This window comes from Mytilus edulis, chromosome 10, assembly GCF_963676685.1.
Source record: "Mytilus edulis chromosome 10, xbMytEdul2.2, whole genome shotgun sequence".
NCBI classification, from domain to species: Eukaryota; Metazoa; Mollusca; class Bivalvia; order Mytilida; family Mytilidae; genus Mytilus; species Mytilus edulis.
In genome coordinates, this window is record NC_092353.1 from 27,222,295 (window position 1) to 27,248,957 (window position 26,663).

The window sequence follows — 26,663 nt, forward strand, 5'->3', positions numbered from 1 at the left end:
CTGCACTAGAATTGTTAAAATCCTATCATCTAAAATGAAACAGTCACGTGTTTAAACATAAGACAAAGTATAGGTTTATTGCTTGGCATATACCTATAAAGATTTTTCTAAGTGATATCTACTTGGCTCTGTATATTATTTAATGTCTTTATATTGAGATCTTACTTTTCGTAAGACATATCACCATGCCAATGACAGTACCATCTCTAAATCTGTCACTTTCTTGGAATAATGTATTATTAAACCCTAGCAGAAGATAATATTAAAGTTAACTCAATATCATGAGTTTTCTCGTCAAACAAATTATAGGCAAACATGACAAAGTCCATGTAATTGCAATATAAACACACACATCCACACACCAATCTCAATATTAACGGAATCAATACAAAGTGTGACAATAGGGTTAAAGTTTTTGTTGAAACCAAAGAAAGATTGTAAACGATTCAATACACACAAAAAAAGTCATCTGAAATCTCAAACATTTGAAAAAAGCTGCACTAGTACTATATCTAATGTTTTGAAAAGAATTGGTACTCCTCTCACTATAGACCATTATCTAAACTTAGAGTCACTATCATTTATCATAGCTACCGTCAACTTACATGGCGCTTTTGCAGTGAACAAAATCAGTGACACCCAAAAAAATACAAAAATACAAGAACGAGCACTCGGATTTATATGTTATGAGACAACCAGAATGTAAAATTCCTCTTACCATGCTTACCATATTGGACAAAGAGTCTATCAACCTTTTCTGTACATTGTACCAGTAGTTCGTGCAAATTATGACATTCATTGCTCCCACAGAGCTTATGATTAAAGCCTGTTGATCGTTGAGCTTAATTTAATACCTATGTTTTGTAATTAGTCCTTATTAAGCTTGTTTTACATAATGATTTATTTTTCTTTTTTGTCATAATAAATAAGCTCTACTCCTTTTCCCCTTTCCGACCGAGACCCTCATTGGTAGTCAATGTTGTTAAACATCGGACCCTTAAAATTTTAATTGCTCCTGAGTATAATTCTTTAAGATGCACTGCAGTTTCTTTCACTCACTCGATTTTGCATCTAGTAGTGTGTGTATTCATATCTTCTGCGTTAAGTTTCGATTTATTTATATTAGAAGTATATGGTGATAGCTTGCTTTTTAAATTGCATGCGTTTTGAAAACCCAACTTCTAATACCTCATTACCTCGCATTCCACTCTATAACGCGATTATTGGGTTGTAAATGTAATTCGCACATATAAAACCTTTCCAGACTAAAAGAAAACAGACATAAAATCCAAATGATGAATTAAATGAAAATAGCTGAATATAAATGCTTTCATTTAACTGTTGTGATTATTTTTAACTTTTAAGTTTTCACACAACAAATTACGGCAATCATTTCTATTTTTGTAATTTTACTTTTTTCTATAAATAGTTCGGGTTATTCCAAACGAGAACACTATGTCGAAAGGGCTTACTTGATTTTAAACGACAGCCAAAGCAGAATATCTTATCGCTTAATATTTTATTTCTATTTATATAATATTTGTTGTTCGTTTGTTAATAGAATTTTTAAAGTATTTACTATCAGCAATATATAACCGTCAATATATATACATCTCTACTCTCAGCATATTCTTTATAATGTTTTAGCTCTTAACTTAATATTACCTGTAAATACACCTCTATTATTGAAACAAGTTTAGCCGTAATTTGTTATTTCACAATATAAACACAGGGGGAGTAACTGACATTGATATTTTTGTATATATGTATAGTAACGACACTGAGAAATAATTGTGTTTTTGCTACAAGGAACAAGGAACAACATTTCTTTAAAACAGAGCAGACGAACTTACAAAAGTCTATAAAGGTATTTAGTTTTATATGAATAGCATAACATTTTTCACTAAAACACGTTAATTTACATTATTTCATGTAGACCTTACTGAGAAGTTAAATAGTGCTGAGTAAGCTTAATTAATTAGAGGAAATTATATGACTAAAAGATTTGACTATTCATTTTCTACCAACTTCTTTTAATAAGATGACATTAAAACATATTAAAATGTGTATTGTAAACTATATAAAAGATAACAGTTGCATAATGTTTTCAAAAAATGTCGAATTTTCAGTACACCCATGCTAACTTTTTTATTTCTAATGGAAATTTCAGTTGTAATGGTTTAAATGAAAGCTTGTCGGATTTGTGATTCAGAACATTAATAATAAACACACCTTACATCTATTTTGATAAGATTAAACTGCATTTAAGACCCATTTTGGGGGTATTTGTCTGCGTACAGTGTCAGAAAAACACATTTCAAATGATTTTTTTGCGATTTTCTGATCGCCTTGATATCTGCAAAAGGGACTTTTTAAGAACGTTTAATATTACTCTAACGAAAAATCGTAGCTTCTATATCATTGTATGTAACATATTATCTACAAACTAAATTGAATCTGCGTACAGGAGGTTCATGTCTTTCCTGTTACCGCTACTTAAATCAGCCGTGAAATTATTCTCCCTATGAATATTGAATCAGTCAGTGTTGATCTCAAAAGTGCAAGTAATCTTTACATTTAAAACGCCTCGTTTCTTGAACGACAGTGTAGAGAAAAGAAATTTCAAGACATTTAGTGAAAAAAATATAGCGTACTTTTTTTCATGTCTATGCTGTTACCACCAATTTTGATTAAATACACCAACAGTATACTTGTAAAAAGTGCAATAACGTGTTGGAAACCAAATTCACAATAGAAAAACATAATCACTTCACCAAAGGGAGTAGTCATTTCACAACAGCAATCAAAAACGAAGAAATGTGTCTATCCTGTTATGTCTATCCTGTTACTATGGTTGCTATGGTTACAGTAACAGGATAGACAATTGTAGACAAAAACGTCGTTAATTTTTTTATCTTAACATATATGTGCAAAACGAATGAAATATTTCGTTGTTTGAAGTCATCTTAAGGTTATAACGTATTAATCTTCCCAATTAAGCATTCGCAGGTGCAATACTGATATCGGTAACAGGATAGACAAAAAGGTAACAGGATAGACTTTTATATAGTAATATATCAGAAACGTACGTTCCTGTTACCAATGAAATATAGAGAAAAGTAAACTACCTTATGAGGGATTTACTTGATGTTGGGTTTATTTGAAAGGATGAAAAAATGCCGAACAATATAAATTGCTATCTTAGACTTGCATTACTGGTGATAATTTTTACAACCTTTGAAAACCAATTTTTAGAGGCATTTTTCAGTACAACCTGTTAAATTGGCAAATAATCTATTATATTACAGAATGAATATATATATATAGAAGTTTATTCTCTTGAAAACCATCTAATTGTCTACGTAAAACAAGCTTAACATTTTATCTAAACCTTTTCTTAATAACCCAAAATTTCTTTTGAAAATGGTAACAGGATAGACAAAATAATGTACCACCGATCAAAAAATGTTTCAACATATTTTTGTATGACATCATTAAGATTGCATCTTTTAATATGTTGTTCTTAAAGTACTGTTTGTTTTGATTTGCTTATGTAGAGGGTTGTTTGAATAAGTAACTTTTAATAATATTTTCAATTTCAAAATTCGACATTTTTTGAAAATGACCCATATATAGTACTCATTTGTTTATATGAATGAATTTAACTTTTCTTCTATGATTTTATACACATAATTGGTATTGTTTTGAGGACTTATAGGTCAAATCATTTCAAAGAAAACGTGAAACACCGTGGGAACCACATGTTTTTTTTTATGCTGGAAGAGAGGCGAAAGATACCATGGAGTATAACTGAATCAAAGTCGAAAATGAACTGACAACGCCATGACTAGTCCTAGATACGCCATGGCCTGCAAACAGTATATACACAAAACACAATGTAAACAAATAAAGACTCCACAAAAACCTGGGGTGATTTAGGTCTATCGTGGACCTTAAGTTTGATGTAAACAAAATTTGCATTGAAAATCAAATCTACGGTGCTTTTGTCAACAAATTAAGTAGCATGTGACCTGGGGAATATATGTGTCTTCAATTTTTTCCTGGTAAAAAAACAATATGACACCCAAACATGTTTCGAATAATTGAAACTGATTTAATTTTCCAACAGAAATGAAGAAACGAGACCAGCTTATAATACCATCCCAAAGAAAAATATTTGAATGCTACAAGAAAACTGGACGGCAGGAAAATATACTGCTCATTGGTACGATAGGGGCTGGTAAATCTGCGACAATTAATACAATTACAGCAACGTTGTCGGGAGAAAGATCGTACAAAGCTCCCACTGGGAGCAAGGGTACACATATGCATAAAGATGGACGAAGAAGAACAACGACACATTTGATTTGGTAACGAATTATGAATGATATTTAGTGGGATCTGAAATATAGTAAAACGTTATTCCAGTTCAACTTTTTTTTTTGAGACAAGTGTCCCCAAGAGACCAACATGACACAGACATTAACAACTATGTGTCTGTGTACAGATACAAAAGTGTCGGCTTTTCTTTATTATTATCCCGAACAACAAACTTAAGGATGTAGTTATCAGTTATATGAATGTCCAATATTTTCATAGGTTTCAAGTAAAACGCAAGGTATTGACTTAACACTGTAACATGTAAGCGCCGCACATCTCGCAATCTCCATCACGCTTTGGTCTTTACAAGACCTCGGCGATTTTCACTTTTATATTCATGTATTGTATACTAACATTTGTTAATGTGCATTATTTATTAGGTACAACAAATGTGGTATCGACGGTGCAAAACAGAAAGACAGGACTGTCCCAAAAGCTTTTCCTCATCTGGTTGATATGACTGGTTTAGCAGACACGTGTACCAAAGATCAACAAGAATTGTTAGAAATGATAGTTACTGGAAGAATCCCTGACCAGACTTCTATTCCTGCCTTACAGGACATTCAGAATGCAAATGGGTCATGGTGGCAAATGAAGAGAGATTTTCCATTTTCAATGAATAGTCGTAAAATCCATAAAATATTGTTTGTGGCCAGCGCTGATGAACCTATACCGAAACACTTAATTCAGTCTGTGAAAAATGTGGCACAGCCTGATGGTAGTAGAAGAAACATGAACCCAAGATGTAAGTTGTATATTTTTAAAGTTAAACCATCAATCAACTTAATTGGGCATCTCAGAAACAATTATATAGGCAGAAATGAAAAAAACTACACGTAGAATTATTTTTATTTTTGGGTTTATCATATTTATACATTGTCATTTGACTGTCCCTTTGGTATCTTTCGTCCCTCTTTTAATGAGATAAATGAGAAATGATTAAAAATCTAACTCTCTAAGCAAAGTTGACCTTATATGAATTTGGTTGTTCTTTTAGAAACCTTTTGATCATATAGATGTGTTTAGGTAGTTCTACATCCTTAGCTTTCAATTCTTTGGGCTATGATCGTTCACGGTGGGAGGTAAATCAAGAAAAAACGGCAACAAATATTTAAAGTGTTTTAATTTTACTTACAAAAGAAACCAAGAATTGTTTAGGGACGACATCAAAAGATCAATGTAAGATAAAAAAAACTTAATTCAAATAGTTTGGTGGTGGGGGTGGGGGTTGAACTGCTGCAAGATTTGGTTATCCGACATTGATTTTTACATATATCCATATGGGTCAATCAATTTTTCTCAAATTAAAGTAAAAGGGGGGTGGGGAGAAAAGGGGGGGGGGGGGGGGGTCAGTGAAAAAACTATGTGAATTAAGTTTTTTATCCTTCATTGATCTTTTGATTTCGTCCCTTAAGTACTTAAACTCAGTTAGGTGTATTTTGTGTATTTCACGTTTACGCAAAGTTGTCTAAGGTAATAAAATCTGCAAAACATTATACTTCAAAATAAAAGACATTAATATAAAAACATAAAGTATTTTGATCTTTTTCAGATATCCCTATATTTGGAATATTGACAAAGACAGACTTAGTAGACTGGAAAGATGCTAAAATTCTAGAACGCGAGGACGAATTTTTAGAATTCCTCGGAATCGATTCAGCATCTTGTTATGCTCGATGGAAGAATGATGTCGATGGCGAATATACGAGCAGCCATCTTCTTTTTCTTTCTAAATTGTTATCCCCGGACGTACGAATTGTTCTAGATCAAAGAAGTGTATGTGGATATCTATTAGACTCGTTTATTGAACATCCTATTCTCTTCATGTCTGTTACAGTTCTTTGTGTTGCAATAGGTTATTGTTATTTCTCCTCGTTATCACTGACTTTCGGAAACTGGAAGTGATCCGAAACACATAACAGTCTATCCGTGGACTGGCGCAAATTGGTGGATGGCGCAAATGTGCTATTGCACAACATAATTCAAGGACTCTATTCCCTTTTTACGCATTCAACCAATGTAATGTTTCAATATATTTTGTTTTTTAGAATTTGTGACAAAATACTGTTGTAGCCTTTAATTTATTATTATATTTTTGTATGTTTTTAATAAAATACAATAAACAAAATAAAAGGGTTTCATATTGAAGAAGAATTGAGACAGCACCAGTAAGAATGGTATTTATTGTGTTGATTATTTAAAAGTATTGATTTGTGTAATATGTGCAAGTAATAAATGATAGCTGGTCTTTGATAATTATACATGAAACAGAAAACTCAGGAACACGCAAGTTAAAGATGTGTTTTTTTACCTTTTTGTTGTAACCTCTTGTCATCACTTATATGACCAGTACAAAATTTAGATTTTATTTTTATACTTCGGGCATCATTTACCCCTGATAGGCTGTCCGTCCGTTCGTCTACATGATGGGTACGTGATTTGTCTGTTGTACTTCTGTTATGGTTTAAACGTGCGACATTTAATTTTTAGATTAGTTGTACTGGACATATAATGAAGATGTAAAGCTGGATAGAATTATTTTCTTTTTCAAAACTTTGATACACTGAAACGCAAAAAAAAAAAAAATGCGATGGCGTTTAAATACATTTGGTTTCTATACCACTAAAGGAAGGTTTGGATTGATTTTGGGAGATAGATTCATAACTATTTTGTGCACAATAGGGACCAGAAACAAAGATTTTTCTTGTTTCAGGACAATTACTAATGTATGGCTCTCTATGAATTTGTACCACGAGGTTCCATTATCACTGTACTAGTATACATGTATTTAAGGGGCCAGCTGAAGGACGCCTACGGGTGCGGGATTTTTTCGCTACATTGAAGACCCATTTGTGGCCTTCGGCTGTTGTCTGCTCTATGGTCGGGTTGTTGTCGCTTTGACACGTTCCACATTTCCTTTCTCAATTTTATTCAGACAATAACTTGTGTTAAACATTATGGAAATCTCTGAAATTGTACATTTTTCCTAAAAAAAAAATCTATAAAATTTCAAACATAGCACAGTATTGTGCAATATCACAGTATTATCGCAATAGCAAGAAATGTTTTATTGAAAATGAATACATTTTTTAACCCATTTCAATAGGATTTTCAAAGCTTTTGTTTTTTAGGGTTTTAACCTTGGATTACTATTCTGAATATTAGGTCCCATTTTTAAAATGGTCTACATTTAGGTCTAAAGGTAATCGTTTTATTTCTTTAAAAACTGAATTATTGTGGTTCTATGATGCTGAATCTTGTTGTGCAATTGGATTTTTATGTTGGGCCCTGTTTTTAAATAAGTCCATACTAAGGGTTGAAGGGTTCAACATTAAACTTTGTTTGATTTCAAGTAAAATATTTTTTGGGTGTTTTTTTTTTAATATGCTAAATCTAACAATGGTGTTTGCTTTTGAATATCAAATATACTATAACTAAATTTCTTAAATGTCACAATTCAAATTTTAAAGACTTTGACCACATTAACTTTATGTCAGAAACCTATACTATGTCAAAAATTTTGATCATTATCCAAATTCAGACATACCAAGCTTGACTATTGTGTCCAAACTTGCTCAAGCTGTTTAAGGCTCGACCTCTGCGGTCGGATCAGGCTGTGCTCGTAGAAATATTTTATTAAATTTTTCTGATTTAGGTCTGAAGGGTCCAAAATTAAACTTTATTTGACTCAGTAACATATATATATATATATATATTGTTAGATATACTGTTCCCAGTTTGACTTCACTAAAAATTGAATTCATGAGGTTCTTTGATATGCTTGATATAACCCTGATTTTATATTTTTGATAATGGGTCCGTATATCTCTATGAGGGCCTCCTCTATATCTATATCATATCAGTCGACCGGCAAAAATCTCAAATGCTGTTTGTCCGTAACTTTGACACATATTCCAAGTGAAAACAATTCAAACAAACGTTTAATAACAAATAAATGAAAATTAAACTACATGGGGCCTCATTCGGGGTACTCCCACTCAGGGGATGATCAACAAAGCGTGAGTCTGAATTTGAATTATGACTGCACACGCTGAAATGTCTCTCCTGCTTTACCTATCATGATTCAATTTCCTACCATACACCTGATATAGGGAGAATATTATAATAACCAAATTTGAACATTTGTCAATAAACCATCAAAATGAGGTTAAAGTCAGATGCAATCCTTCTATACACCGAATATAGTATACCCTTTGCTTATAATATCTACAAACGAACCATGAAAGTAAGGTCAATATCAGATCCGATGAGCCCTGCAAGACAGACATGATCACCAAACAATCATTTCGTTCACCAAATATAGTTGACATGTTACATATTTGTTTTTCGTTCATTTTTTTTACCGTGATAAATAAGGCCGTTATATATATTAGTTTTCTCGTTTGAATTGTTTTACATTGTCTTATCGGGGCCTTTTATAGCTGACTATGCAGTGTGGGCTTTGCTCATTGTTGAAGGCCGTACGATGACCTATAGTTGTTAATATCTGTGTCTTTTTGGTCTTTTGTGGATAGTTGTCTCATTGGCAATCATACCACATCTTCTTTTTTATAAGGCTTATAGTATCTGATTACTAGTAACATAAACCACGAAACCTAACATTGAACAATGAACCATGAAAATGAGGTCAATATTGCCAAGGTCAGATGTTATCTGCTAGGCATGCATTAAGCTTGACCTCGACTGACTACTACACTTTGTTCATTGTTTCAGTGTATAGCGTATTACAAGCGGATTTCCGTCTTGACATACATGTACACAAGTACAATCAATCCATTTTAAAAATATAGTTGACCTTTTTTCAGTAACACAGACCTGACTAAGAAAACTCAACATTGCCTAATCATCCATAAAGTAAGGTCGGGGTCAGATAAACCCGGTCTGACGGACACGAAGAAAACACTTTTGTGTAGTTGCTGATCCATAAAAATGAGGTCTAGGATAATGGACAAATGACAGAAGGAAACTTCGTAAAATATGACATCTGCATACATGGTATGACAATACGAATGAGTTCTAGGGCAATAGACAAATGACAGACAAAACCCTCTACCGGAACCCCTGCCTCCCTAAATCCGCATCTGCATTAAGATTGTGGACTCGAACCCTTTTTAAAATGTGGACTCGAACCCTTTTTAAAATGTGCACGCGTTGTTGTTTTTGTTTCTTAGATCTATTGAGAAAACTTTGTACACTCGATTTGTAGGTAAAGACAAAAACGTGAAAAGTTCCTCATTCATCCCTGGTATCCCTGCTTAATATATCCAACTTTTACACATTATTTTCTCATATTTACATCTGATTCCAAAAACCTTTATGCCTTAAGTTTCAAAATTAGAACTGATACATAATGAAACAGTAATTTAAATCATTTTGTGGTTTACCAAATTTCGTAAAATCTTTAAAAGATAGACAAATAGTTACTTTAAATAACTATCATGGTCAGCATGACAAGATCTAAAAAAAATGCAAAAAAATCATTATTACCGATAGGGATTGCTTTTATTGACAGTTTCTGTGTTTTGAGCATAAATTAAAGAAGATGGAGAGAAAGGGTAAACAAAAAAAATATCAGCAATACAAAAGCAACGTTTGAGAGTGCCCGTTGTTGAAGATAAAATTGAAAATGAAAATGGGGAATGTGTCAAAGAGAAAACAACTCTCTATTTCACGGTAACCGAGTTACGCATGTTACATATAAAAATGTAAAAAAAGCAAGAATTTTTCGTAACTTTTTGTCATAATTTCATAATCAACCTTATTATTCTAAATTAATTTTGTAAATCTTTAACTTTAGATAGCATCAGACTGCATTCATTTATTTACAAATTGATGATGATTTTCTTGGTTTAGTTACGGGTTCGGGATTGTAAAACTTGTATTTAGATACACTTTTGTGAAATTGTAAATATGTTTCTTTCCCCTGTCCTAGGACTATCCGCCAAAATAAAAAAAGGATTGACCCTATCAGCTAATTTCTACATTGTAAGTGTAAAGCTTTCTGGTTTGATATTTTAATTTTATTTCAAAGCAAAAATTTGGTTTAGTATGTCGTCACCAGAAGTCTGACGCCTTTAAAGTCAACATCCGTATTAAAAATTTCTATTTTTAGTGATTTATATTACTCTTGATAACTCAGTTTTTGTTTGCTACAATCATGAATGTACCTTGATTTTTATGTCCCACCTACGATAGTTGTTTTTTGATTGAGTAAAGCCTTCAAATTGATATTTTGTAGTGTGTTTTTCTATGTTGTGATGTAATACTATTGTTTCAGAAAGGGGAGAAGGTTTGGTACCATTAAAACGTTTAATGCACCTGTCCTAAGTCAGGAATCTGATGTACAGTAGTTGTCGTCTGTTTATGTAGTTCATACATGTTTCTCGTTTCGTCATTGACCGTTGGTTTTCCCGTTTGAATGGTTTTACACTAGTAATTTTTGGGGCCCTTTATAACTTGCTGTTCGGTGTGAGCCAAGGCTCTGTGTTGAAGGCCGTACCTTGACCTATAACAGTCAACTTTTATGAACTGTAATTTGGATGGAAAGGTTGTCTCAATTGCACTCATACGACATCTTCCTATATCTATGTACTCATTCATATTAAACTCATTTATTTTGTATCATTATACATGTACATTTTGTATTTATAGGTAGATGATTTCATCATGTAATTCAAGTTTTATAAGCAAAACTGGTATTCCATGTTGTATAGGATTTTGATCTACCCTAGATGAAGTTTATAAACTGAGGTATAAAACTTATTTTACATTATTTACAAATGTACCATTAAAATAGATATAAAGAAGAAAAATGGAAATGTGTACATGTATGTAGTCTGGTCTGATAGTAGTGACCATACTGGACATTTGTACATGTATGTCAAGAAGACAGCAATCCAACAATACAAAAATATGTTGTGCTGTAAGAAAAAAATTCTCATATTAATTTTTAGAAAACATGCTGAAGATATTTAGTTGTGGTGGCATTTTAATTTCCATGTAATCTCTCTATGGCGTGCTACTTCACTTCTTTCAGATGTTCAGTCTAATTATGCTAATTTTGTATTGAAATTGTTCTTACAATCTGTCATGTCAATATAAATGAATTGCACTTTTAAAGGGGCACTAGCTGTTAAATTCATGGTCACCGATTTTACTCAAATTCTCATATTTGATTTATAACAATGTAAAACATTTATCCAAACTATTTAAAGTCTAAAATAAACAATTTACAGAGCATGGGTTAGATAATATATAGGTTCGTTTCGTGTGTATGTCCAGACGCCATCTAATTAACTATCGATTTGACCTCAGATGACCATATAAGCAATGCAAACATAAATAAAGATATGAATAGATTAAACCAACACGTGCAATTGGATTTTTATAGGTCTGTTTGATTTTATTTTATAGATTAAAAATAGATGTTTCTCATTGTTTTTAACCGTATAAGAATGATTTTATGTGCATGGAATTAGTAATCAAATGATTTACCATAGATTCACTTTCATTGTTGACATTCTTTTTCTTTAAATAACCAGTACACGTACAATGCATGCGTTGTCAATCTCTAGCTAGGGGTTAAATTGAAGTTCACATGAATACGGATTTAAAGAGGTGGACTCATTCACTTGCAAATGAATTACTAATTATCAATGTTTCTTAGCGTAATTTGACAAAATTTAACCTTTTTGGCTGCAAAAAGCGAATAGTTATTTCACTATTTCACTTTCATTATTGATTGAACAGAAAAAAATCAAACTTTAGATTTTTTACATATCTCGTAGCTAGTGCCCCTTTAATACATTTCCTGTAAATTTTTCTTACAAATGACATGGTGTGCTGTCGTGACATGTTTGTTTAAATTGTATAGCTTCAGGTTTATAAGGAAATAGTTTGGCAAATTTAATTACGAGTATTTTGACAGTATTTATTGATTCTCTTTTGTATACCAGTAATCTTAAAAAAAATAAAAAATCTTTTAAATATTACCCTACATCCGTGTTCATAATGTACACATGTAGCTTTATCAATATGCGTAACCATGAACACGTACAGGCCAACTATATACTGTATAAGATCATTTGACTGAATAAAATTAAAATTAAAGATAGTAATTTTTAGTAACAAAAATAGGACACGATTGTCAACCCATTCACTGTTGTAGATAGGTTATGTCCAGTGTATTGTTTAGTTGGCTTAGGTGGAAGTTGGATTCATCTTTCATGAAAAAGAAATAACCATTTAAATTCATTTTAATAGGGAAACAAAGATGGAGGACGATTCTGATAATCCAGAGGATGAAAATGTAACCATAACATTTGGAGAGGAAGAAAAAATTACCTGTTCTAAATGTCTTCTAATGAAGAAAAGTGATTACTTTAATGCCATGTTTTCCTCTGGTATGAAAGAAAGCCATTATAATGTGGTTGAAATAAAAGATATGGAAGCTGATGTCATGAGAGAGCTGATCCGTTATATATCGTCTGAGGTCCTACACCTAACAAATGAATCTGTGTATTGTATCACAGCAGGGGCTTGTAGGTTTCAGGTATGCATATGATATTAAAGAATTTGAAAAACATGTGGTGACAATAAATATGTATTGATAGTCCTACATCACTTGTATACAAAATATATCTTTAATAAAAACTTCAAATTGCATAATTGATGTAAGAGAGCAACAACCAATCAATCATTTCCAGTATTGAGATACAAAAATACATGTTTAAAGCTACAAAAAAAATTATTTAGTTAATAGTTTACAAAAATGATAAAATCGGACCAATCAAAAATATTTTTATTAAGGAGAATTGAAAAATATTAGAAATTCTAAAATCTGGAGAAATTTGTTTCTAAAGATTTTACATCTGTGTTACACATTTAAAGTTACATAAATCCTGACAAGAAAGTGCATGGTCTCACCTAGCATGGAAATCAGACAGAATATTGTTTACAGTTTTTGTAAAGACAGCAATTGTGATACTGAAGCCAGTCTTAAGTTAAATCCCAACCCCTTTTTTGGTACCTACATGTATGTTTTGTTTTTCCTCTGAACTTGTTTGGCATGGTGTTTTTTTTTACAGATATCAAGTGCCATAGAATTGTGTTGTGAATTTTTAAGTGATAATCTGTACCATAATACCTGTTCAAGTACATTGGAGTGTTCTACTTTGTATCATCTTAAAGGTGTGCTAAAATTAGCTAAAAGACACATGCAGCATTACTTCACAAAGGTTAGTCAACTGTTATAATATAGAGTGTTATTTCTTTTATTAATGTTTATATGTTGAATTTAATAAGTCAACTTTTTATCATAATGTATTAAAAATTACACTGAATAGATATAGGAATATTGATATTTAATTGCTCTACCAAATGTGAAATTGAATATTTAAAGTCTGTTTAATCCCCCCCCCCCCCCCCCCCATTATAACACAAAAAGGCATTGTTTTACAAAATTCTTTCCTAGAGAGCCAACATTTAACTTCAAGGGGGAGGGGGGGAGTTATAGTTTATTGTCTGAGTCAGAAATTTTTTTCACAAAAAGCTTCAACATTTATTTTAATTAGTTTTTTATACGACCGCAAAATTTGAAAAAATTTTCGTCGTATATTGCTATCACGTTGGCGTCTGCGTCGTCGTCGTCGTCCTGCGTTCGAATACTTTTAGTTTTCACACTCTAACTTTAGTAAAAGTGAATAGAAATCTATGAAATTTAAACACAAGGTTTATGACCACAAAAGGAAGGTTGGGATTGATTTTGGGAGTTTTGGTCCCAACATTTTAGGAATTAGGGGCCAAAAAGGGCCCAAATAAGCATTTTCATGGTTTTCGCACTATAACTTTAGTTGAAGTTAATAGAAATCTATGAAATTTTGACACAAGGTTTATGACAACTAAAGAAAGGTTGTGATTAATTTTGGGAGTTTTGGTTCCAACAGTTTAGGAATTAGGGGCCAAAAAAGGGCCCAAATAAGCATTATAACCTTGGTTTTTGCACAATAACTTTAGTTTAAGTAAATAGAAATCAATGAAATTTAAACACAATGTTTATGACCACAAAAGGAAGGTTGGTATTGATTTTGGGAGTTTTGGTCCCAACAGTTTAGGAATAAAGGGCCCAAAGGGTCCAAAATTAAACTTGTAACTGTGTATGTAGATTCTTAATTTTTGGTCCCGTTTTCAAATTGGTCTACATTAAGGTCCAAAGGGTCCAAAATTAAACTTGGTTTGATTTTAACAAAAATTGAATCCTTGGGGTTCTTTGATATGCTGAATCTAAAAATGTACTTAGATTTTTTATTATTGGCCCAGTTTTCAAGTTGGTCCAAATCGGGGTCCAAAATTAAACTTTGTTTGATTTCATCAAAAATTGAATAATTGGGGTTCTTTGATATGCCAAATCTAACTGTGTATGTAGATTCTTAATTTTTGGTCCTGTTTTAAAATTGGTCTACATTAAAGTCCAAAGGGTCCAAAATTAAACTAATTTTGATTTTAACAAAAATTGAATTCTTGGGACTCTTTGATATGCTGAATCTAAACATGTACTTAGATTTTTGATTATAGGCCCAGTTTTTAAGTTGGTCCAAATCAGGATCCAAAATTATTATATTAAGTATTGTGCAATAGCAAGAAATTTTCAATTGCACAGTATTCAGCAATAGCAAGAAATCTTCAATTGCACAGTATTGTGCAATAGCAAGAAATCTTAATTGCACAGTATTGTGCAATAGCAAATATTTTCAATTGCACAGTATTGCACAATAGCAAGAAATATATAATTGCAAAATATTGTGCAATAGCAAGAAATTCCAATTGGATTTCAATTGGAGTTATCTTTCTTTGTCCAGAATAGTAGTTGAATCAACTTAAATCATTGTTTTATACAATATACAATGTATATTCACTTTTACTACCAACTGATAGATTAAAACAATCTACCATTTAGTAATAACAAGCACTTTTTTTACATTTTAATATTTTATGATGTATTTAAATGAGTAGTTATTGTTGCAAACTTCATTAGAAATTTGAATTGAGATCAGTTTTGAAATAAGGGAAAGGGGGATGTGAAAAAAAAAATTTGGGGGTCAATTTTTTTCATTTCAGATTTCATAAATAAAAAGAAAATTTCTTCAAACATTTTTTTGAGAGGATTAATATTCAACAGCATAGTGAATTGTTCAAAGGCAAACATATTTTTTTTAAGTTCATTAGACCACATTCATTCTGTGTCAGAAACCTATGCTTTGTCAACTATTTAATCACAATCCAAATTTAGAGCTGAATCCAGCTTGAATGTTGTGTCCATACTTGCCCCAACCGTTCAGGGTTCAACCTCTGCGGTCGTATAAAGCTGCGCCCTGCGGAGCATCTGATTGACACTGTTAATCAATTTATTTTTTTCAAAATATTACATTGTAAGCCATGGGTATAATCTGGATTCAGAATATCTTTTTTTGTGATCTACTTGACTACAATTTTTCTCTCTCATAAAAGTGGGGATATTATTTTTTTTAGAAAAAAAAACATACCCCCCCCCCCCCCCCCTTTGAAGATAAATGGTCTTTCCCTTATGTATTAACAACAGATTGATTTTATTTGCAATTTCTGTCATAGAATAAAGATACCCAAATGACTTATTTAAAATGTATATTTCATAGGTATGCCAGACAGAGGATTTTCTGTCCATCCAAGTTGCAACATTGAAAAGCTTATTACTTGAGAAAGCCTTGAATGTGGAATCAGAAATAGATGTGTATTATGCATTTGAACGATGGATAGATGCTGATGTAGAGAATAGACAACAGTATATAAAAGAACTGTCTAAATACATACACATTGAAGATATAATTAATCCTTCCATAGAACTCAACATGCTGTCAGAATTCAAGTATCTTCAAATATCAAAAAATACAATTTTGCAAAGACTTGAAAATAACAAAGATCAAATAAGAAGAAAGGTATTAATTTAAGTCATGTCATACATGTCAAAAAATATGTTATAATTCAATTTTGTGGCACATCTTATGATTGGCTGCAAGTTTTTTTGTCAATCAGCTTATAAACCATGTAGACATAATTTTGTCATGTGACTGTGAGGTCATCAATGTTGTTTTATGATTTACTAAATATGGTTGAAAATGGAACTTTAGAAATAAACTGTAAGGACTGACTGTAGTACATTTTGTTGTGCATTTGAAATGACCTCTAAAATGTGGTTCACACTTAGTTTAAATAATCCGCTATGCGGGTTACCCAGTGTAATCAACTTCATTACCTGAAAAATGTTCCTGTTTAAAAGAATTATAATGAAGATTTCTATCAACGACATATTGATTGATTGGTGTTAAACACCACTTTCTGCACTAGTGGCTATTTAAGGCAGTCAGTTTTTATTGGAGAAGGAACCAAGAGTGACCAGAAAGAACAACAATCTTTGGCAACAAAACTGACAATTCTTTTTATTTTTTTATTATGACAAACAGACCTACCACTTGCAGGATTGGAACCTCAATGTTGACAAACTTGTGATACAGTAGTTGAGATACTTAGTCCACTCTGCAACCTATGTCCCTTCAATGAAATATTAGTGTGTATAGATTTTTAAACAGTTCATTCTCTCATTTTATTACCTTTTATTATTTTAATACAAACTTGTATTTTTAGCTCACCTGGCCCGAAGGGCCAAGTGAGCTTTTCTCATCACTTGGCGTCCGGCGTCCGGCGTCGTCCGTCATCATCCGTCGTCGTTAACTTTTACAAAAATCTTCTCCTCTGAAACTACTGGGCCACATTAAACCAAACTTTGCCACAATCATCATTGGGGTATCTAGTTTAAAAAATGTGTGGCGTGACCCGGCCAACCAACCAAGATGGCCGCCATGGCTAAAAATAGAACATAGGGGTAAAATGCAGTTTTTGACTTGTAACTCAAAAACCAAAGCATTTTGAGCAAATCTGACATGGGGGTAAAATTGTTTATCAGGTCAAGATCTATCTGCCCTGAAATTTTCAGATGAATCGGACAATCCGTTGTTGGGTTGCTGCCCCTGAATTGGTAATTTTAAGGAAATTTTGCTGTGTTTGGGTATTATCTTGAATATTATTATAGATAGAGATAAACTGTAAACAGCAATAATGTTCAGCAAAGTAAGATCTACAAATAAGTCAACATGACCGAAATGGTCAGTTGACCCCTTTAGGAGTTATTGCCCTTTATAGTCAATTTTTAACCATTTTTCGTAAATCTTAGTAATCTTTTACAAAAATCTTCTCCTCTGAAACTACTGGGCCAAATTAAACCAAACTTGGTCAGAATCATCATTGGGTATTTAGTTTAAAAAATGTGTGGCGTGACCCAGCCAACTAACCAAGATGGCTGCCACAGCTAAAAATAGAACATAGGGATAAAATTCAGTTTTTGGCTTATAACTCAAAAACCAAAGCATTTAGAGCAAATCTGACATGGGGTAAAATTGTTTATCAGGTCAAGATCTATCTGCCCTGAAATTTTCAGATGAATCGGACAACCTGTTGTTGGGTTGCTGCCCCTGAATTGGTAATTTTAAGGAAATTTTGCTGTTTTTGGTTATTATCTTGAATATTATTATAGATAGAGATAAACTGTAAACAGCAATAATGTTCAGCAAAGTAAGATTTACAAATAAGTCAACATGACTGAAATGGTCAGTTGACCCCTTTAGGAGTTATTGCCCTTTATAGTCAATTTTTAACCATTTTTCGTAAATCTTAGTAATCTTTTACAAAAATCTTCTCCTCTAGATCTGAAACTACTGGTCCAAATTAAACCAAACTTGGCCACAATCATCATTAGGGTATTTAGTTTAAAAAATGTGTGGCGTGACCCGGCCAACCAACCAAGATGGCCGCCATGGCTAAAAATAGAACATAGGGGTAAAATGCAGTTTTTGACTTGTAACTCAAAAACCAAAGCATTTTGAGCAAATCTGACATGGGGGTAAAATTGTTTATCAGGTCAAGATCTATCTGCCCTGAAATTTTCAGATGAAACTTGGCCACAATCATCATTGGGGTATTTAGTTTAAAAAATGTGTGGCGTGACCCGGCCAACCAACCAAGATGGCCGCCCCGGCTAAAACTAGAACATAGGGGTAAAATTCAGTTTTTGGCTTATAACTCATAAACCAAAGCATTTAGGAGTTATTGCCCTTTATAATCAATTTTTAACCATTTTTCATAAATCTTAGTTAACTTTTACAAAAATCTTCTCCTCTGAAACTAGTACTGGGCCATTAGTTCATTAAAGATAGAGATAATTGTAAGCAGCAAGAATGTTCAGTAAAGTAAGATGTAAAAACACATCACCATCACCAAAACACAATTTTGTCATGAATCCATCTGCGTCCTAAAGTTTAATATTCACATAGACCAAGGTGAGCGACACAGGCTCTTTAGAGCCTCTAGTTTTTAATACAAACTTGTATTTTTTTTATTCTGTGTGTATTAAAAAAGACTTTTAATGTTTCTAATTACAGTATCGACAAGTCCCAGAAGACCTGTTTTGTGTAGGTTTACAGAGATTTGACGAAGCTTCCCAAAGTTTCTGGTTTGATCCTGTGATCTACAAGATTGATATGACAAAGGAATGTAGTATACTGAAGGATAATGTTGTAGCTACAATGGAAGAGGTCCTACCAAATGTGGAGGGTCATGGTGGTTATAGTGTCTGTGTTAATGGTAAGATTATATTGGTTATATTTTCTGTGTGAATGGTAAGGTCAAGGTGGTTCTGTTTTTTCTCTGTTCTGTTTTGATGAACTTTTTTGTATTTATCATTCTCTAGTTTTACATTGTTACAGTGAATAAAAAGGTTACAATGAGACCATCATACAAATCTATTTATAATTTTTAGTAGTTTAGCAGAGGAATGCCAAAATTTATTTTTATATCATCTTTACAGCTAATTGCATTGAGTGTGTAGGTAAAGGTAATATCTTTGGTTAGCTTGCTTGCTAGCTGAGCCATGAAGTCACTATAAGGTAAGGTATACTAACCTTCTTTCGGAGTAGCCTAGTCCTACCGACAGATAGATTAGTTATCTGTCAACTAAATCTACTTTTAAAGGAGGGTAGTTTACCTAACCTAATAATGACTTCATGTTGCAGCTAGCAAGCAAGCTAACCACAGATATTACCTTTACCTACACACTTAACGCAATCGGCTGTAAGTTTGCTCTGTACAATTCTTCCACTACATATATATCACTCATAACATGAAATTCTTCACTCTCAACTGTTAAGTTCGGAAATATATAAGATTTGATATTTAAACTACCTAAAATGGAGAAATATAACTTGCATCCCTTTTGATGCAATATGTTATTGATGCACATTGAAGCATCTATGTCAATTTTAATATCAAAGCGTATTGCAGATCATTTCATATTACATGTATTTAAAACCAAAACATCACAAAAAAGTTTAGTTGTCGTATACTGTCAACTGTTATACATTTCTAATCAAGTATCAAATATATACATATGTTTAATCAATTATATTTTGTAATGAATAAATTATACTTGGTTTTATGATTAGTATTACATTATAGGACAAGACATAATAGTATCAGGTGGGGAACCAAAGTTAGGTAAAAACACATGGAACCTTGGCATTTATTGCTATAATACCTTTACAAACAAGTGGCGGAAGTTGTCAGATTTACAGAGTCCCAGGCGACACCATGCATCATGTGCTATAAATAATTGCTTATATGTGATCGGTGGATATGGACGATTTAGAGTTAAACTTAGTTCTATGGAAAAGTATGATTGTGATGAAGGTAAGGTTAATTATAACAGAAAAGTCACAAGACAGCAGTTATCCTTTAAGAATTCCTTGTCTATTATCTATCTGTATTCACACATCAATCTGGAGCTTCATACTTTTATTGAAATGTATGCCTCTGAGCCCTGGAATAGCTATCTATATTTTACAATGATAGCTATCTATATCTTACAAATTGTGATGAATGATACTGATGGAACTCTTGTTCAAAATGATATCACAATACTCTGTTGGGCAGCCTGACATGGCTTCTTTGAATTTGGTAATAGATGAACAATTTGGTCTTATCCTCTGAGATTTAAGAATATGGTGGGTTCTTTAGTAAGCCTTATGACAGTATAAACATGACATCTATTTAATAATTATTTTAGAACTTACGAAATATTTGTACAGGTAGTTATGTTTTAGTACTTATTATGCATAGTCCATACAAATAAGGTCCTATTTCAGAAATACTTATTTAAGCAGCTGTCTTAAAAGACACAACTATGAAATAATTGCATGCAATAAATATAGTTTGTGGGTAACTTGTTTGTCTGTCAGGGTTATGCTGTCTAACAAAACCCTGTACAAAATTTGTTAAAATTAAAACTCAATGGCATAGAAATTCTAAAAGGTTTAAATCTTTCATATATAGATATAAAAAGATGTGGTATGAGTGCCAATGAGACAACTCTCCATCCAAGTCACAATTTGTAAAAGTATTACATATCTTTTTTTAATGTTATAAGCCTTCCATAAAATTAATTGTCAAACTCAAGTTTTTAAATCTTACATATTTTTATAATAATCCCTTCATTGCTTCATTCGTCTGTAGTATATAATGTTTTAAATATGTGCAGTTACTTTTCTATTATTTTGTACTTTATAATTACAATAAGTTAAAACAACATTTGAAATTTCAATTTCAATCTTATTCTTTTTGTTAACAGATAAGTGGTGTTCATTGACCCCATCACCAACACATGGGTACCACAAAGCTTTGACAGTTTTACACAACAAAATATACGCTTTGTTCTGTAGTAGTGCAATGTTTTGTTATTCTCCGGTACAAGATTCATGGACAAAGTTACTCATGGCGAGTGATATACAAAGTGGACTGGCATTCCTTGGAGCATGTACCTACAACGATGCAATATATGTGAGAGCGAGTCGAGACTTAGTACATGTGCTACAACACTCTGACGATAAATCTTTGGAAGTAACAAATACATATACACATTTTACCAAGAAGAATAATGAAGAAATTGGAGGATATGTATTTGGTATAACTATATGCAATGATATAATGTATTGTTTCAAAACTGACGATGAAACCGGTTTCACAACAGACTTGTTATATGTTAATTTACTTGATGGTGCTAAGGAGAATGGTAATTCTAAGGTTATAGATGTACAAATACTGATGCAACATCAGTTAGACTTAGTGACTGTACCTGTATATTAGATAAGTCTTAGGGAGCTACCATTTGATTTTTATGGGGGGGCTAGGATGAAAAATTTTGTCCTGCATTTTTTTTTAGTTGTAATCTCTGTCCTGCCTTTTTATTTTTCACTCTGTTCGGTCCTGCCTTTTTTTTTATTAGTTTATCCTGCCTTTTTTTACCTAAATTGTCATCCTGCCTTTTTTTTTGGCAAAGTGTCTCATCCTGCCTTTTTTTTTTACTCAAAACTCCTGTCCTGCCTATTTTTTTCAAATTTCATCCTAGCCCCCCCCCCCCCCCCCCCCCCCCCCCCCCCCCATAAAAATCAAATGGTAGCTCCCTTACTTGCTTCTACAATGTCTTCAGTAATAGGTTTCGATTTTAATGATTTTTATATTTTTACCAGTTTTTATAAAAATGAAAGAAAAAAACATAAAAAGAGTATCATTTACTTATAAAGTGGTAAAAACTACAACTCAAAAATATGTAATTTTAAACATTCCAATTATAAACAAAATGTTTAGTATGAAATTTAGAGGCTGGTTCACAGGGTTATGTTTGGTTCTACATGTAGATGAAGGAATTTATTTCTAATGCAATGATTTATTTCAATCTCAATTAACAAAATTCAATTCAATATCTTATTTAAATCTCACCTTCTGCATACAATATGATATTAAAAGATACATTTTGTTAAGCTATAAGCCAATCCATAGTACAGATTTCTGAGAGAGAGTCTTTTGAGAGAAAATAACAGCTAAAACAGCATGTGTATATAATTGGGATATTATTTACAATTTAAAACAACTCTTCATTTTTGGAGATTTAAAATGACAGGTTTTTGCAGATAATTAATCTCTTAATATGTAAAAGTTAATGTTCTGACCATGCTGACAGTCTATAAAATTATGGAAATTTCATCAATTTTAAGAAATTCAGTAAAAGAATTTGGTTTTTTTCACACCAGTTATATCATGTATATCTGAATATAGTTGTCCATAGATTAAAGCACTATGTATATTTTAGTTGATACATTTTATACTGCAGTATTATAATTATAAAAAAGGTATTCTATTACACAAAGCTGCCTCTGAATGTTTTTATATTAATACTTATATGTGAAAAATTAATGTTAACCATTGAAAGGAGGTCTGTAGATAATACCATATTGTTAGCTGTGGTTGTAGATTTTATTTACTTATATTTTATGGTTGTGAACTTATGAAAAGTGCTTCCAGACTCCTGTTGAGTTAGTATTTTGAAATATATGAACAAATTGCAGATTTTGTCTGGATTAGATACAGATGCTGAGTTCACACCTAATTTGATTGGATTTGCATTAACATTCAAATTAATTTAATTCGTATTCAAAACGTTTTACGTCCTAACGTCAATTCTAATTTGAATTGCAATGTGCGTCAAATTCCCTTTACTGTCCTTGTGCGTCAAATTCCCTTTACTGTCCTTGTGCATCAAATTCCCTTTACTGTCCTTGTGCGTCAAATTCCCTTTACTGTCCTTGTGCGTCAAATTCCCTTTACTGTCCTTGTGCGTCAAATTCCCTTTACTGTCCTAACGGCGTTAACTCTTAATTCGTATTAACAAAAACATATTTTTAATTCGAATTAGATAATTGGAATTAAACGTACGTGTTTTTGCTTTTCTTATTCAGATTGTATTCAATTGCCATCATATTTACACTCTTCTTTATTTTTGTAGCTGCTACTTAAAACAATATATGGTAATCAAAGTTTTCTTAATCAAACTTTATGTCTTTATTACATTGTGTACTGCTCTCTATTTTAAATATTGAAGAATTTTAAAGCATAGTTTAAATAATTTTTATACTTTTTCATTGTAAATGACATATGCAGCAGTTTTGACCTTCATGTATCTTTGCTTTTCACATTATATATAAGTTCACTTTGTTCAGATTACTAGCAAATTTTGAAAGAGGTTTACGTTTTCAAGTTACAAATAGTCGGGAGAAAGTTAATCTAAGTAGAAGTCATTATTATTTATAGTATAAATTTTATGGTATTTCAGTAACTTAAAAGTTCAAGAAACTTTTTTCAAATTTCTTCACATTTCACAAAAATGTTACAACTTTAAAAGACTGTTATCAAAAGATTTAAACCTCAAGCTTGAACATTAAATAATATGTTAAAGTCAGGTTTTCATGTACTTTTCACTATGAATAATTACTAACAAAAACATGCTTTTTATACGACTGCAAAATTTGAAAAATTTTTCGTCGCATATTGCTATCACGTTGGCGTCTGCGTCGTCGTCGTCGTCGTCGTCGTCGTCGTCCGGCGTCCGAATACTTTTAGTTTTCGCACTCTAACTTTAGTAAAAGTGAATGGAAATCTATGAAATTTTAACACAAGGTTTATGACCACAAAAGGAAGGTTGGTATTGATTTTGGGAGTTTTGGTCCCAACATTTTAGGAATTAGGGGCCAAAAAGGGCCCAAATAAGCATTTTCTTGGTTTTCGCACTATAACTTTAGTTTAAGTTAATAGAAATCTATGAAATTTTGACACAAGGTTTATGACCACAAAAGAACGGTTGGGATTGATTTTGGGAGTTTAGGTTTCAACAGTTTAGGAATTAGGGGCCAAAAAAGGGCCCAAATAAGCATTATTCTTGGTTTTCGCACAATAACTTTAGTTTAAGTAAATAGAAATCAATGAAATTTAAACACAATGTTAATGACTACAAAAGGAAGGTTGGTATTGATTTTTGGAGTTTAGGTCCCAACAGTTTAGGAATTAGGGTCCAAAAAGGGACCCAAATAAGCATTTTTCTTGGTTTTTGCACCATAAAGTTAGTATAAGTAAATAGAAATCTATGAAATTTAAACACAAGGTTTATGACCATAAAAGGAAGGTTGGTATTGATTTTGGGAGTTTTGGTCCCAACAGAATAAGGGGCCCAAAGGGTCCAAAATTAAACTTTGTTTGATTTCATCAAAATTGAATAATTGGGGTTCTTTGATATGCCGAATCTAACTGTCATGACTGTGTATGTAGATTCTTAACTTTTGGTCCTGTTTTCAAATTGGTCTACATTAAGGTCCAAAGGGTCCAAAATTAAACTTAGTTTGATTTTGACAAAAAATGAATCAGTTAGGTTCTTTGATATGCTGAATCTAAAAATGTACTTAGATTCTTGATTATTGGCCCAGTTTTCAAGTTGGTCCAAATCGGGGTCCAAAATTAAACTTTGTTTGATTTCATCAAAAATTGAATAAATGGGGTTCTTTGATATACCAAATCTAACTGTGTATGTAGATTCTTCATTTTTGGTCCTGTTTTCAAATTGGTCTACACTAAAGTCCAAAGGGTCCAAAATTAAACTTAGTCTGATTTCAACAAAAATTGAAATCTTGGGGTTCTTTGATATGCTGAATCCAAAAATGTACTTAGATTTTTTATTATGGGCCCAGTTTTCAAGTTGGTCCAAATCAGGATCTAAAATTATTATATTAAGTATTGTGCAATAGCAAGTCTTTTCAATTGCACAGTATTGCGCAATGGCAAGAAATATCTAATTGCACAATATTGTGAAATAGCAATTTTTTTTTTAATTAGAGTTATCTTTCTTTGTCCAGAATAGTAAGCAAGAAATATCTAATTGCAAAATATTGTGCAATAGCAAGATTTTTTTTTAATTGGAGTTATCTTTCTTTGTCCAGAATCAACTTAAATCTTTGTTATATAAATACAATGTATATTCACTTTTTACTACCAACTGATAAATTATAATAAATAACATTCAGTGATAACAAGCAGTTTTTTTTACATCTTAATATTTTATGATGTATTTAAATGAGTAGTTATTGTTGCAAACTCCATTAGAAATTTTAATTGAGATTAGTTTTGGAATAAGGGAAAGGGGGATGTGATTAAAAAAATTGGGTTCAATTTTTCTCATTTGAAATTTCATAAATAAAAAAGAAAATTTCTTCAAACATTTTTATGCCCCACCTATGATAGTAGAGGGGCATTATGTTTTCTGGTCTGTGCGTCCGTCCGTCCGTCTGTCCGTTCGTTCGTCCATCCGTTCGTCCGTCCGTCTGTCCCGCTTCAGGTTAAATTTTTTGGTCAAGGTAGTTTTTGATGAAGTTTAAGTCCAATCGACTTCAAACTTAGTACACATGTCCCCTATGATATGATCTTTCTAATTTTAATGCCAAATTAGAGTTTTTACCCCAATTTCACGGTCCACTGAACATGGAAAATGATAGTGCGAGTGGGGCATTCGTGTACTGAGGACACATTCTTGTTTTGAGAGGATTAATATTCAACAGCATAGTGAATTGCTCTAAGAGAAAACAAAAATTTTAAGTTCATTAGAACACATTCATTCTGTGTCAGAAACCTATGCTGTGTCAACTATTGAATCACAATCCAAATTTAGAGCTGAATCCAGCTTGAATGTTGTGTCCATACTTGCCCCAACCGTTCAGGGTTCAACCTCTGCGGTCGTATAAAGCTACGCCCTGCGGAGCATCTGGTTAAACATAATTTAAGTTCTCAACTTTTCCAATACATTAGGGTCTGTTCTCAGCATGTTGCTTTTGTATTCTCAAGTGCATAATAAGGTTGTTTTGTTCGTCTTTAAACAAATATGTCTGCTTGCTGTCAGGACAAAAGGAGCTTATTACTATATATTTTGGTGTTTGGCTATTGCTTATTGTTGATTGTAATAAAGTATAAACAAATTTAATAGCTAGATATTAATTTTATCTTCATATAAATTGTAATGGTAATGTGATGGGTTGCTGTCTCTATTGCTAGTCCAATAGGCTTTTTTTTAATTTATTTCTAATGAAGGCCTTTTCATGTTCTAAAGGGGTAAAACCATTTTCAAATTGAATATAACATATTAAAGGGTTGTTTGTTATGTATCTACATTAAAACAAATTGTAGAGATTTATATATAAATTAATGAAATCATTATAATTAACATAACTTTTTCTATGACTGCACCCAGACCA

At 32.1% G+C, this 26,663-nt stretch overlaps 2 protein-coding genes across 2 annotated transcripts; both read left to right on the forward strand.

The window, feature by feature from the left end:
* Window positions 1–1,704: 1,704 nt before the first annotated feature.
* Window positions 1,705–6,513, forward strand: LOC139490761 (uncharacterized). Its single transcript, XM_071277740.1, has 4 exons — window positions 1,705–1,867; window positions 4,130–4,370; window positions 4,761–5,125; window positions 5,933–6,513. Exons 2-4 carry the CDS (start codon window positions 4,132–4,134, stop codon window positions 6,283–6,285), a joined length of 957 nt encoding a protein of 318 aa, XP_071133841.1. The 5' UTR covers window positions 1,705–1,867; window positions 4,130–4,131; the 3' UTR covers window positions 6,286–6,513.
* Window positions 6,514–10,291: 3,778 nt separating this feature from the next.
* Window positions 10,292–22,097, forward strand: LOC139490763 (kelch-like protein 30). Its single transcript, XM_071277743.1, has 9 exons — window positions 10,292–10,386; window positions 11,053–11,151; window positions 12,664–12,952; window positions 13,488–13,637; window positions 16,071–16,370; window positions 18,927–19,128; window positions 19,999–20,229; window positions 21,167–21,685; window positions 21,995–22,097. The coding sequence occupies exons 3-8, from the start codon at window positions 12,674–12,676 to the stop codon at window positions 21,679–21,681; spliced, it is 1,677 nt and encodes a 558-aa protein (XP_071133844.1). The 5' UTR covers window positions 10,292–10,386; window positions 11,053–11,151; window positions 12,664–12,673; the 3' UTR covers window positions 21,682–21,685; window positions 21,995–22,097.
* Window positions 22,098–26,663: the final 4,566 nt, after the last annotated feature.

Bases quoted from the DNA above. Each gene is read 5' to 3' on its own strand.
- LOC139490761 (XM_071277740.1), top strand. From the start codon at position 4,132: ATGAAGAAACGAGACCAGCTTATAATACCATCCCAAAGAAAAATATTT. The intron at 4,371-4,760 runs GTAACGAATTAT...ATTATTTATTAG, and splicing joins ACAACGACACATTTGATTTG to GTACAACAAATGTGGTATCG. The intron at 5,126-5,932 runs GTAAGTTGTATA...GATCTTTTTCAG, and splicing joins AAGAAACATGAACCCAAGAT to ATATCCCTATATTTGGAATA.
- LOC139490763 (XM_071277743.1), top strand. From the start codon at position 12,674: ATGGAGGACGATTCTGATAATCCAGAGGATGAAAATGTAACCATAACA. The intron at 19,129-19,998 runs GTAAGATTATAT...ATTACATTATAG, and splicing joins TTATAGTGTCTGTGTTAATG to GACAAGACATAATAGTATCA. The intron at 20,230-21,166 runs GTAAGGTTAATT...TTTTGTTAACAG, and splicing joins AAAGTATGATTGTGATGAAG to ATAAGTGGTGTTCATTGACC.